Here is a 12,659-nt window from a genome sequence, read left to right as displayed (position 1 = left end):
AAACACCACTTAGTGTTGCACGTGGCTTTCTGGCTGTGCTGGGAGACCCGACTTGTAGCTAGTGGGCTCTGTTAGTGGTGATGGGTCTTACCATGGGCAGATATTGCAACCTACAAGGCCCAGCTTGTCACTGTAAGGGAAATATCCCAGTGCATCGTTTTACTGGATAAAATCCTGCTAAATCCTGAGCAAGGCAGTTGTGAAGCTTATTCGTAAAGATATAAATGACTAACTTTAACTGTGCTCTCCAGTATTATTACAGTATCAAAGATATCAGCATTGGAGGGCGCTGCGTCTGCCATGGTCACGCAGACGTCTGTGATGCCAAAGACCCAAATGACCCTTACAGGTACGTTTTTCACAGTCCCAGTTCTGTGTAAAAGCATTTGAATTGTTGTGCTAAGAATGAAAGATACCAGTGTGAGTTGCGTCCTGTCTTGAGCTCGTAATTGTGCCAGCACTGTTGTTTGTGGCTCTGTCCTGAGAAGGAGTCAGAAACCGGTCCAGTAGCAAAAGCTAGACATTTTGTCAGGCTGTTTTTCAGGCAGATCAGCTCCCTGGTCTGGTTTCCCTGCCCACAACTTTGCTATCCCCATGGGAGCAGAGTGCTGGAATGGGAGGGTGGATGTGCAAAGCTGATATCTTGTTGAACATGGAGGTTTCTGGTCAAAACCCAGGGCAGGTTTCTGAAGTTGTTCAGAGAAGTCTCTTGCTTCCCATGTGGCTTCTTAAGAGTTGGGGCAATGCTCTCATAAATAAATGGTCTCCCAAGAAACCAGAGATTCTACTGCCCATTTCTACTCGTAAGAACCATAAATCGGTTATGGATGTAGCTAGACAGTTACTCTTTGCCAAAAATCAGGAGCGTGCAAAGCAGTTACATTATGGCTCATGGGATTCTTCCCATCCGCCTTGGCAGCTTGAAATGCCAAAGAGCTCCTTCAAACCATGAATGTGTTGCTTTTTAGCCATCTGTTTGCAGCCTGAATGTTGCCTTTATGAAAGGGATGGGTAGATTCAGCTGGACGAGGGAAGCTTATATTTCTTTCTCATCAGGATCATGTAGAGCTTTTGGATCTTATAAAATAAAATTCCAGGGAGTCCCAGCCAAGGTTAAAGCTGCTAAGTATTAAAACAAAGATGTATTGGTAAGCAAGTCTGCCTTAGCGTGCCAAACTCTCTGACAAAGGGAAGTTCATAAATATTTCAGCGTACAGTTCCTTGGTTTTGTTTTAGACTTTGGTGTTGCTGGATGTACACTACACCTGTGTACTGGGGCAGAAGGGCTCCATGGTGCAAAGTGATTCTTTAACAGAGAAACGCCATGGCATTTCTTGGGTGTATCGATGGCTCAGGGCTCTCCAGGAAGAGAGGGAAAATTTGAGGGACAAGAGGTGTGTTGGGAATCCTTGTTCAATGCCACTTCTGCTGATGACTGTCTCTGCCTCCCAGAACTCCCCTCCTCCACTCTCATTTGGATGCATTTGGCAGCTTCGCTCTTGGCCCCAAACTGTGCTCTAATGTTGCAGCACATGTTCGTGAGCAGCTGTTGCATTTCACCCAGAGCAGATTGCTCCTGCCTGGAGGAGAAAACATTTCCTACTTGGGTGCTTTGGACAGTCGGCACATAACATCTGTAAAGCCCTTTGGGATGCATCAGGAAAAGGGTGCTGGGTGAATAGAAGAACATCTCATGGCATTGTTGTACGCTCTTAGCCAGCCCTGGAACACAGAGAAATCAGCAGAAATATGATACTTTCAGTTGAGAAAATGAGTAATTGGTGAAACGCTGACATATTCTCCAAGGCTCCAGCAGCAGCTGTGTTGAGAAGCGGGCACTGCTGGGCAGTCATCCCACCCCTCCTGTCCTGGTGTAGCACAGAGCCCTGCCATAACGCTGCATGACGAGGCATCACAGAGGCAGCTGGCGCTCAGACACACTGTCCCTTCGTGTCATGGGCCTCAGCTGCCAAAACATGTCATTTCTTCAGAAATCTGTGTGGCCCGTCTTGAGTAGGAGGTGCGGTGTGTCCCTCTGCACATGTCCTGCCTTTTCAGATGCCAGTGTGTGACAGCAACAGGGCAAGGAAATGCAAATAGAAGGAGACAAGGAATGTGAATTGGCCCGACCTTATTAAAAATCCCAGTTATGTCTCAGCCTGTCTGGGAGGTCTCTGCTTCTCATTTTAACATCCCTCTTCTGCACATGCCTGTGTTTCTTTTGCCTGTTTCCCAGAAAGGCAGGATGAGCACTTTGATAGAGGTGAGGTGAGCTAGAAATCTTGGCAAAGACTTGAGGACATGATGGAGCATGTTCGTGAGCTGACTTCCTGGCTATAAATGATAATGTTTATCCAGCTTTGGAAAGTTTCTCTGAAGTGCCAAGTTATGGAGACTGCGCATCCAGCTGTGTTAAGTTGGCAGCGTGTCCGGTCCCCGTGTGAGTGTGTACGTGCAAGGGCCTACAGTGTGTGGGCAGATGCAGCCTCCTCAAGGGTCCTTTTCACTTTTCACAACTGTCTCTCCTTGCCCAAAGAAAGACTGGGCTGAATTAAGCAGAGGGAAGGAAAGTTCTGCACAAACCCTTGGCAAACCCTGTGAGCAGTGCGATAAGCATCAGCAGGGACCTGGCATGTTGGAGATGGAGAGCCCAGACAGCAATGCGGCTGCTGTTGATGTGAGCTCAGGAGAACCCTGCAAGTGCTCTGCATCTGTCTGATAAGAGCAACTGTTTCCATGGGTTTACTGCTCCATCATGGATGCCACAAGAGAGGGAACAACTGGAGAGTCTAGCTGCAGCTTCTGTGCCTGATGCTAAAGATAACTCAGCATGACAGCAGCAGCCTGGCTGGTCAGAAGCAGATCTGCAGGACACCAAGAATGCTTTCCCACTGCTGGATCCTGAAGGCTGACTTGCTCTTCCTCATTTTGGAAGGGAAAGCACCATGCATGCTGGTAGATTTGTGCCAACTGTGAGTCCCTTTTGCAGATTATTTTTTTCCCTCAGTACAATCAGAACCAATTAGGGGGAAGGGTTTTTTTTTTTTCTTGATTGTGCTACTCGGGTGTCCTGGCCAAATCCAGATGTTGTAGTGCTTGTGTGCTGCTCTCAGCTCTGACACAACTGCTCCCTGGAAACTGTTTATAGTCCCTGTTATTGAGCATCAATTCCAGTGGGAAGACTGTGGTTTTATTTTTTACAGCAGGATGACCAGGAAATATGTGCTATGTGAACACAGCCGCTCCCTCTTCTTCCTTGTATATATTCAATCAATGAAACATCTAAATATTGTAGCTTATGCACATTTGTCTATAGTTCATTAGCAGCACGGACTCAACACAAGGTGCGGTAAAGCTGCCATGATAGATGAGCTCTCTCAGAGGTTATTGCTAACTCTAGACAGCAGAGACTAAATAAATAGCTCCTTCTCAATCTGAAATGCGCATCTTTACTCATTGAGTGCCATCTTTTTGCATTCTGGGAACTGAACCAGTGCTTTTCAAACATCTCAAACATTAAAGAGCTGGGGTGTGTGGCTGGAGCCACATCCTCCAGCCAGGGAGACTAGCACTGCTCTGCAGGTTTATAAATTCCCTGACTTAGTGACCGTCTGTCTCCACACATATGTATATGGGTGTTAATCTTGATCTCCAGCTGCTGCCATGGAAGAAAACCGTAAAATCGTGTTTCCTTGAAAATCGTGTTTCCTGAGTGGTAGTCAGCCAGGTCAGAGGTCTACGAGTGGTTTCATTGCAGAGGCATGGCCAAGGTTTGCCTCTCATTGAGTCTTCCTGTTGGGTCTGCAAAGCACGGGGAGAACAAAGTTCCTGGTGAATGTTTCAGGGCTCGTTTCTGCCTCTTAGGCTCCAGCCGACCTCTCAGGGGCTCAGTTTCACTCCTGGACTCTGCCGGCCACAGCCCAGCCCGTGAATGTGGGTAGGGACGGGGCATTGCAAGTGCTCAAAGCCCCAACTGCGGCCAAGCATTCATGGCATCTGCAAGGGGAGGACCAGGAGCAGGGCTGGGACCTCCTGCCTCTCAACCCCTCTGGCTGAAGCAAACATGCTGAGTCTGGATCCTGCCCGCATTCCCCCAAACTTTCAGATCACTTCATTAAAATGAGTTCACTCATCCCATGCTGCTGCCTCTGTCTGGCTGTTCACTATACATACACTCGCAGGTCCCACATCTTAAAATACATGTAGGTGGAAACCATGACACTTAGATCACTGCAGCCATGGAAGAGTGTGTCTGCACTCCTGCAATTTACCCAGAATGACTGTTCCATTTGTTTCTAATGTTTTTAAAAATTACATTTATTTTTAAACACTGCTTTTGAATGGAAAAGCATTGGGGGAGGGAGAGATGGGAGTGGCAGACCAGCCCTGAGGGGAAATGAGTAATTGCACAGATAAAAGCTGGAACATGCTGTATTATCCATAAGTCTAATACAACAGAAAGCGTTTGTGTTGGATGGGAATCGCCTTCTGCTAAGTGGAAGTTTTGGAGATGATGTCACTGATGTTAATGAATCACCGTTGCGGTCGAGCAGGGACGAGATCCGTCAGTCCACTGTCGAGATTTCTTGCCTGGCGCCTCCGGAGCCGCCTGTTTACCCAGCACAGCCCTGCCTGTGCCGGCTCAGAAAAGCAGGAGGTGCATTTCACAGGGAGCGTGGGGCCAGCATCTGCTCAAAGTCTGAATTAAAATTTCTTGGCCTTCCTCTCTGCAAGCACAGGTATACCTGGAGGACCAGATGGGACCCCTGTGGCCTCATCCCTTTCTGGCTCTGGGCTGTCATTTATTCTCTTCACGGTGCTGCTGCACGGTGGTGGGGACATGTTTGTGTCCATGCACCACGCTATTCCCCCTCAAGTGATTTGCTTCAGCTCAGGTTTCTACCACTTCCACCTCCAACCATTTCACACTTTATTGCCCGTAGAGCTGGCTAGGCAGTGGCACGCTGATTTTTCTCTAATTCTTTTCTCCCTGTGAAGAAAAGAGGAGTGATAATGGGGGAGAAGGAAGGGCGAGAATGATACTGGAAGAGCAAAGTTTGATGTTTGAATCGGGGAAAAAAAAAATCAATTCAAAAGTTAAAAAAAACGCCTCAGAAGCCTCTTTTTCAGAATATTTGGATTAACAAATATCACCTGGTGTATCTGACTAGCAATAGTTCTGCACAGCAGGGTTATGCGTCGGCTTCCCATCCCACACATCCCCGTCATCGCCACCGGCTTGGCTGAACCTCATTCCTCTCCCTTGCAGGCTGCAGTGCGACTGCCAGCACAACACCTGCGGCGGGTCCTGCGACCGCTGCTGCCCCGGCTTCAACCAGTTCCCGTGGAAACCTGCCACTGCCGACAGCGCAAACGAATGCCAGCGTAAGTTGGAGTTGGGTTTTTCCTTCCTTTTCCAGCTGTTTTGTAAAGCACGGATTGACCACGTTTCCCCAGCCCCTTGACCCTCCCGTGCAGAGAAGCCGTTGGCTGAAATGGAGGGGTTTGTGGTGTGTGGTGCTGGGTGAAGCGGAGATCACTGGCGCTGCAGAGAGGACAGTTTGCACAGTGGATAATTGTGTTCAGTCGAGGCTCACGCAGGGAGGCCCTCTGGGTCTGTATGGGACTTTGATTCTGCTAACGTTCCAGTTCCTCCTCCGTGTCCAAGGGTTCCTGCAGGCAAGTCTTGTTGCTCAATTCTGTCTCCAAGATGAATTACATTTGGATGTGTTTACATACGGGACGTCTTTATTTGTCTAGAGAAACCTTTGGTAAATGCCGACAACAGAATTTGTGCTGCACCGGGAATGCAGAGCACGGAGCATAGTTACATCTCCTGATCTCTTATAAATGCAGGGTGGCAAAGGACAGTTGGATCTTAATCCTGTGGGTTTGTAAAGAGCACCCTCACCGGCTGCTGAGCTTTACTGCTCACCTCTATCCCACATGAGATAAAAGAGGGGAGAATGTTGCCCTCTAAACCAGACTACTTGAGGCCCCAAAGTTGGGTAATTTCTCTTTCTCACCTATACATGCCTGCACGTATTTTATTTCTGATTTTGTGCCTGCTGCTTTTGTCCAGTTGCAGACTAGATTTTGTGAGAGAGTTGCTGCTTCTGCACTTTTAAACTTGGAAGATTTCTTGGGAGCTTGGGTGATCATGTAATCCCCCAGATGCATTCAAGCATCTTTCCTCAATGAAAAATAACCCATCCAGTGTCAAACCCATGAGGAAGGGTGTATATCTTGAGATCCAGTTGGCGACTGAAGGACCTCCATGGACTGGTGGCTTAGCTTACATCTCTTTGTATTTTCAGCTTGCAATTGCAATGGCCATGCCTACGACTGCTACTACGACCCAGAGGTGGATCGCCACAAAGCCAGCAAAAGTCGCGAAGACAAGTTTGAAGGAGGAGGTGTTTGCATTGACTGTCAGGTAGGTCTGACGAGCTCCCGTGGAAAAGGCTTTTGCAGATTTTTGTGTTTGTTTCTGCTGTTGGCCTGGAGTTCAGCTTTGCTGGCAGCTCCACCAACCCCCTCACAGGCCCTCTGTTATCTTAATTAGGTCTCTCCCTGGAAATTTAGTCTCTTTACCATAGATAAGAGTGTGCACCAGTAATGAAAACAGCACTTGGGTTCCTAGCTGTCCCCTGGGTACTACCATTACCTTTCTGATGCTTTAGGGGTAGGTCTGCTGAGGAACAGGCTGGTGCTGAGCACGTTGGGAAGTCCTTGCCTAGTTTGCAGTGCTCAGGTGCTGCCATTTCTCTAGATCTCTCTCTGACCACCAAAATGCCAATCTCCTGTCTCTGAAGTTCCCAATAAAAAGTGGGAAAGCAGCGATTCCGCTCCCAGTTTGACTGTGAGCTGGTTAATTCATGCAGTGACATGAAACTTTTAGCTGTGCTTTCTTTCTGGGAGGAAACAGATTGTTCCCATCTTCCTCGCACTAAGTGCTTGGGACATTTTACCATCTGAAGCAAGTGAAATAGCCTTGAGGTCAGATACGAACCTGAAACTCGTACTGCGTTTATGTGAGGATACAGTTTGCAGGAAATGCTTTGTTTTCAAATTGGTGAATGTGGAATTTGGAGCAGATTTAGGTCTTCTGTGTGCTGACACTCCTGAGCTGCTTCCTCCAGATCCTGAAGCTTTCAGTAAATCTGACAGGTGAACACGAATCCTGTGGGCAGAGGAACTGACGCCCCTCTAACCCATTGTCTTTCAGCATCACACCACGGGCATTAATTGTGAGAGGTGCATCCCAGGGTACTACCGGTCCCCTGACCACCCGATCGACTCTCCATACGTTTGCTATCGTGAGTGTGATCTCCTCTGAAGGTTGTAGATGCCCTCCTGGACTTGGTGACACTGGGGAGGATGGTCTGGAGGACTGGGCTGAGAGATTTTTCTGGTGTAGGGAGTCCAGCACCATGAGAGATGCGGCCACACGGGGGGTCCTGCTGCAGCTGGTATTGCCTGTGGAAATGTAGACAGTATGTGTGTCTGTAGCACCCGTGAAAGCAGAAGTGGTGGCATGTTCCAAGGCTGAATGAGCTAAACATGTCTTGTCTCCCCTGCTACCACAGAGTAATCCAGTCTTAGCTGTCATCTCTGTGCTCTTTCAGCTGGCCACTGGTCTCCATGCCCTAAAGCAGAGATTTCTAGGCAGCAGTGGATTTATATCCCTTTTGCTGAGGAGTCTGGCTCAGTCTGGGAGCTACAACACATCGGGTGTTCTGCAGTGTGTCCTGGTGGCAGCGTGCCACCACCAACCCCCAGGGCAATTGGGGTCTCCCAGAGAAGCAAGTCAGGGCTGTGCTGCTTTTCTTGAGACCCCACAGTGGGACAAGCACACACAGTGGCAGCAGTTCCTCTAAACCAGACTCCCTTTGAGGAGGCAAAATCTCATTTTTTATTGTTGGAGAGTATTTGCAGCAGATGGTGGGGTCTCTCATGGTGTCCCTGTATCATAGTGATACCTTTGTGGTGCTTGTGGCTAGCGAGGGTCTCCGTCAGTGATAACTGCTGCTGGCTTGTCCCCCCCTGCAGGCTGTAACTGTGAGTCGGACTTCACTGACGGCACCTGTGAGGACCTCACTGGCCGCTGTTACTGCAAACCCAATTACACCGGGGAGCACTGCGATGCCTGTGCCGAGGGATACCTCAACTTCCCCCACTGCTACCGTAAGTGGGGGGCGTGGGACTGTGGAGTGGTCAGCTCTGGGACTCTGCAGACCCAGTGGCTGCAGGAAGGGCCAGCAGCTCCAGTTGGGGCTGCTCTCCAGGTGTCTTTCCCCCTTGCCACATGGCAGTTCTGTCCCAGGAGGAGTTCTTGCAGGTGGGCATCAGTCCGTGTTTGGCTTGGGTGGAAGCTGGACCAGAGCTGAGCTCAGCCCAGCTCTCTGGAGTCAGCAGGAGCTTCCCATTTGGCTGGAGTCTCCTCTCGCTTTCTGCAAAAGACATCTTTCCAGAGCCCAGGTTAAAAATGGCTGTAATGATCTTTGTTTAGTGGGATGTCTTTGCTTTGTTCCATGTTCCACATTTTCATTCAGTCTGTTCAGCTTTGGGGCTGTCAATGCCTTGATATCCAACAGGATTTCTGTGAGCGTGTGTGATGACCTGTGCAATGTCTCTTTCTTTGCGTAGCCATTCCAGCTTTCACTCACAACGATACTGGAGAACAAGTGCTCCCTGCAGGACAGATAATAAGTAAGCAGTGCAATTTTCCTTCATGCTTTGGCAATCACCGTACTGTTATTTCTGATATGCTGTTATTTTCTGATATGCTGTTATATCTCACCATCCAATGCAAGATCAGGTCTTTGGCTTACGGGGCACATACGTTGTAAGAGACAGCCCTGATACAGAGTAGCTCTGGGAGAGAAGGCAGCTAAGGGCTGGGGGAAAGGAATTTTTATAATCCGCCTTTTATAGACAGGAAAACTCTATCCCAGAGTGACCGTGTGATTTTCTGGAGCCAGACCATGGGGAGATGTCCCTTCTAGCCTCCCTGTAAGGAACCCCCGCTAAGATCACAGAGGGGCTGTGGCTGAACTGGAACCCAAGCTGGGTTCTCCCAAATCTCAGCCTTTGGGTTCAGATACAACCCTGTCCTGCTGCACCTGCATGCCCTGTGTTTGGGGGTGGGTCCGTGTCAGTGGCCCCCCTGCACAAAGCTGCCCGTAGCACTGCTGCGGGCGCTGGGGTAGTGTGCACAGGCTGCCACTTGCTCTGTGTCACTTTCTCTGTTGTTCCAAAAGCTCACCCGTGCCCTCATCTCTGCTCCCCTCCACCTCCCTCATCCCTCATGCTCACTCCTCTCAGTTCATCCCCTCCCTTATGCTTTTTTTTGGTCTCTTTTCCCACCAGATCCTCCCCTGTCTCATGCTCACCACTACACTCCAGATAACCTTTTCCTTCCTTCTGATTTTTTAAACTTGGTATCTTCCAGGCATCTTTCCTGATCTGGAATTTCTCACTTCCCCTCTTATTTCCCACCTCCCCCTCCCTCTGGTTCTTGGATGACTTTTGCCCTTCGCTGTCCCAGCCCAGCACCCCACACCAGTGCTGTCGGTGAAGGCAGGGCTGGTTGAGGGCCTCAGCACTGCCAGCCCAGAGCACCCTCCTGCCCTGGCAGCGGGAAGGTCTCAGATGCAGCTGAGCACGGAGTGGGCAGAGAAAAAGCCCAAACCCCACCCTGACGGCTTTGGTTATTCCTGCACAGCTCTTGGGCAGTGCTGCACCATGTCAGCCCTGTCTGGGCTTATGCAAAGAGCATCTGTGCCCTGTGCTTTGCCCTGCTGCCCGTCCAGCACCTTGCCCTTGTGGGTGATGCTGAGGTTTCCCAACCACCCTGTGACCCCACGAGCCAGGCATGTTGGTCACTTGAGCAGCGTTTGGTTAAAACATTTGCATCTGGTAGGAAAGTTATTAGAAGACAAACGCTTGAGCTCTTGCCTCTCATGGCAGCTCCTTCCCTGTCCATGGGACCTCTGCCCAGCAGCAGAGATCAACTGACAGCCGCGTGTGGTGTCGCTTGTTGTGTCCCCCCACTCCAGACTGCGATTGCTACGCCGGTGGGACGGAAGGCAACGCCTGTCGCAAGGACCCTCGGGTGGGGATGTGTGTGTGCAAACCCAACTTCCAGGGAACACACTGTGACCAGTGCGCCCCAGGCCACTACGGACCCACCTGCCAGCGTGAGTGACTCGGGGTTAGCGGCCCCAAGCTCGCCCTGCTTGCCTCCCTGCTGGGGAGGAGCGTGCCTCTCCCCGTCCTACACTTGCACTGGGGAGGAGGAATTCTCCAGCCCCACTTCCAAGTGACAAATTCCCATGACTTTTGCTGGTCCAGCCACCCAGCCCTGACCCTCCAGAATCCTCTCAGCCTATGGGGGGCTCTTGAGAAATTCCCTGTGGATGTGAGCTATGGGCCAGGCATGTTTGCTCTCAGCTGTGTCCTTGTGGTTTCTCCAGCGACTGCACTTCTACCCCAGAGGAGCAGGCACTCTTATCCCTTTCATAGGAAGGAGAGAGATGAAGAAACCGTTCATTTACTAGTGCCCTTATTGCTTTCCAGCCTGCCAGTGCTCCGGCCCCGGTCAGTACGATGGCACCTGTGACAGCGAGACAGGGCAGTGTCTGTGTCGAACGGGATTTGAAGGGCACTTGTGTAACCAGTGTGCTCCCGGCTACTTCAACTACCCTCTGTGCCAGCGTGCGTATCTGTCCTCCCGTGGGCCTGGGTGGGTATGACAAAGCCAGAGTCTTCTGGCAGGGCTTTGAAGGAAGACTGGGAAGTGATTTTGAGGTCATTTTGGAGGATATATGCACTGGGCAGCAGATCACCAGTTTGAACGCTTAGAGCAGCACCTAAATGCCCAAGAACCTCAGGAAAAAAAACATGTTGCCATGTGCTTTTCCCCATGCTCCCAGGACAGGGCAAGCGGTTTTTCTCTGTTGCAGTGTGTGGCTGCAGCGCGGTCGGGACGCTGCCGGCAGGCTGCGACTCTGTCGGGAGGTGTTTCTGCAGACTTGAGTTTGCTGGGCCACGGTGTGAGCAGTGCAGTCCTGGGCACCACTCCTACCCCCACTGCTACGGTAAGGACATCCACGTTCGGTTCCTGCTGGTCTCTCACCTTCTGAAAAAATGTGGCTAGTTTCTGCAAGACTGGTGTTTCTCAAAATCAAAACCTGTGCTGTTTGCACTGTGAATTTGGCAGGCTTGTTCTGAGGCCATGGATCATGCCAAAGTCTGGAAGACAAAGCAGTTTTTATCGGTCACACTTCCTCATCACAACCCTGCTGTGACCTGGTGTCTCAGTTTATGCCTTTTTTTGTCTTTTTAGTGCATTAATCTACTAAACTGCTGAGGAACGTTGAATGGACTGTAAAAAACCCTCAGTGGCATTTTCCCAGTATGGCCATGACTCTAGCTGAAAATATTGCCTGTCTTTCCAGGGGATTAAAAAATTAATTTAGTTCTGATGGAAATGACTAAATCCTCTCGGGCTGAATGACAATTCAGACCAGCAGTGGTTGGCCATGGATCGCATGTTTCATCAGACTATTGAGAGTCTTGCTGTTACAGCTTGCTCCTGCGATGCCCGGGGTGCGGTGGACAACAACTGCAGCCCAGCTGGCCAGTGCCGATGCCACATGAATTTTGCAGGACCTACCTGCAACCAGTGTGCCCTGGGTTTCTACGGGTACCCCAGCTGCACACGTGAGTACCCACCATCAGATCTCAGGGAAGGGAAGGGAATAGCTGCTGCTTCTGGCTTTGTAATGGTTTTCCTTTCCATAACTTGTCTCCCGGGGTTGTATATGAAAATAGTTGGCTTTTGCATCAGGAATCAGTTTTCCTGTGCACAGTTCATCTGACAGGCATGCTTTATAATGAGTAAACATCTCAAAGAAATGCTTCCCCAACGGCTGTGTGGTTTGTCTCCCCCAGTTCATTCACTATCACTAACAGCAGGAGCTTGGGCCCACCTGCTCAGTTTGGAAATAAAACCCAATCTGGATGTATGGCCTCTAATCCAGCAACCTATTAAGAAACAGACCTACAGAGCATGGCCTGGGGAGCAGCTGTGGTTTGGACTTCACGTGCAGATGCACGTAAAACCTGTGCTGAATCGCATCTGTCTGTCCTCAGGCTGGAGTGCCTGCACCAGAGGGAGCAGGGCTCTGAGTGGGGTGAGCAAAGTCTCAAACCACTTGTTCAGGTTGTACCCCGGTGCCGTGAGATGCTCAGGTGTGGCTCAATGACACAGCCAGGCTCTTCAGAGCTTACTCCACCTTGGTTCATGCCAATGCACAGGAGGAGCAACAGTGCTGGAACCAACAGTATGGTTGCACAACGGGGTGAACAGTGAGGGTCAGGATTTGGGGTTTCATGTCGGCCCCAAATTCAAGGTGTCTGCTGCCATGGTGAGAGCTTTGCATCGTGAAGTGATGAGTTTTCTATTCTTGGAGAAGTAAGGAGGGGGGTCAGCAGAACTGCTACTTGGACTTCTGGAGGGCAGACTTTGGCCTGTGTAGGAGCCTGGTTGACAGAGGCCCTCGGGAGGCAGTCCTGAGGGCACAGGAGTCCAGGAAGGCTGGACACTCTTCCAGAAGGAAATCTTAAAGGTGCAGGAGCAGGCCATCCCCCTG

The 12,659-nt window shown here is 50.3% G+C and overlaps 1 protein-coding gene across 3 annotated transcripts in view; it reads left to right on the top strand.

Moving 5' to 3' along the window:
• Positions 1 to 12,659, top strand: part of LAMA5 (laminin subunit alpha 5) — a 127,615-nt gene that overhangs the window by 76,043 nt on the left and 38,913 nt on the right. For all 3 annotated transcript variants that reach the window (XM_074919888.1, XM_074919887.1, XM_074919886.1), the window contains exons 6-15: positions 252 to 349; positions 5,270 to 5,385; positions 6,318 to 6,436; positions 7,229 to 7,319; positions 8,053 to 8,187; positions 8,650 to 8,712; positions 10,062 to 10,202; positions 10,582 to 10,719; positions 10,968 to 11,102; positions 11,593 to 11,727. In XM_074919888.1, the coding sequence (XP_074775989.1) occupies positions 252 to 349; positions 5,270 to 5,385; positions 6,318 to 6,436; positions 7,229 to 7,319; positions 8,053 to 8,187; positions 8,650 to 8,712; positions 10,062 to 10,202; positions 10,582 to 10,719; positions 10,968 to 11,102; positions 11,593 to 11,727 (1,171 nt within the window). The remainder of the gene's footprint in view (positions 1 to 251; positions 350 to 5,269; positions 5,386 to 6,317; positions 6,437 to 7,228; positions 7,320 to 8,052; positions 8,188 to 8,649; positions 8,713 to 10,061; positions 10,203 to 10,581; positions 10,720 to 10,967; positions 11,103 to 11,592; positions 11,728 to 12,659) is intronic.

Source organism: Athene noctua, chromosome 16 (genome assembly GCF_965140245.1).
Source record: "Athene noctua chromosome 16, bAthNoc1.hap1.1, whole genome shotgun sequence".
NCBI lineage: Eukaryota > Metazoa > Chordata > Aves > Strigiformes > Strigidae > Athene > Athene noctua.
Note: the sequence above shows the minus strand (reverse complement) of the source record. Positions and strands in the feature narration are given on the sequence as shown.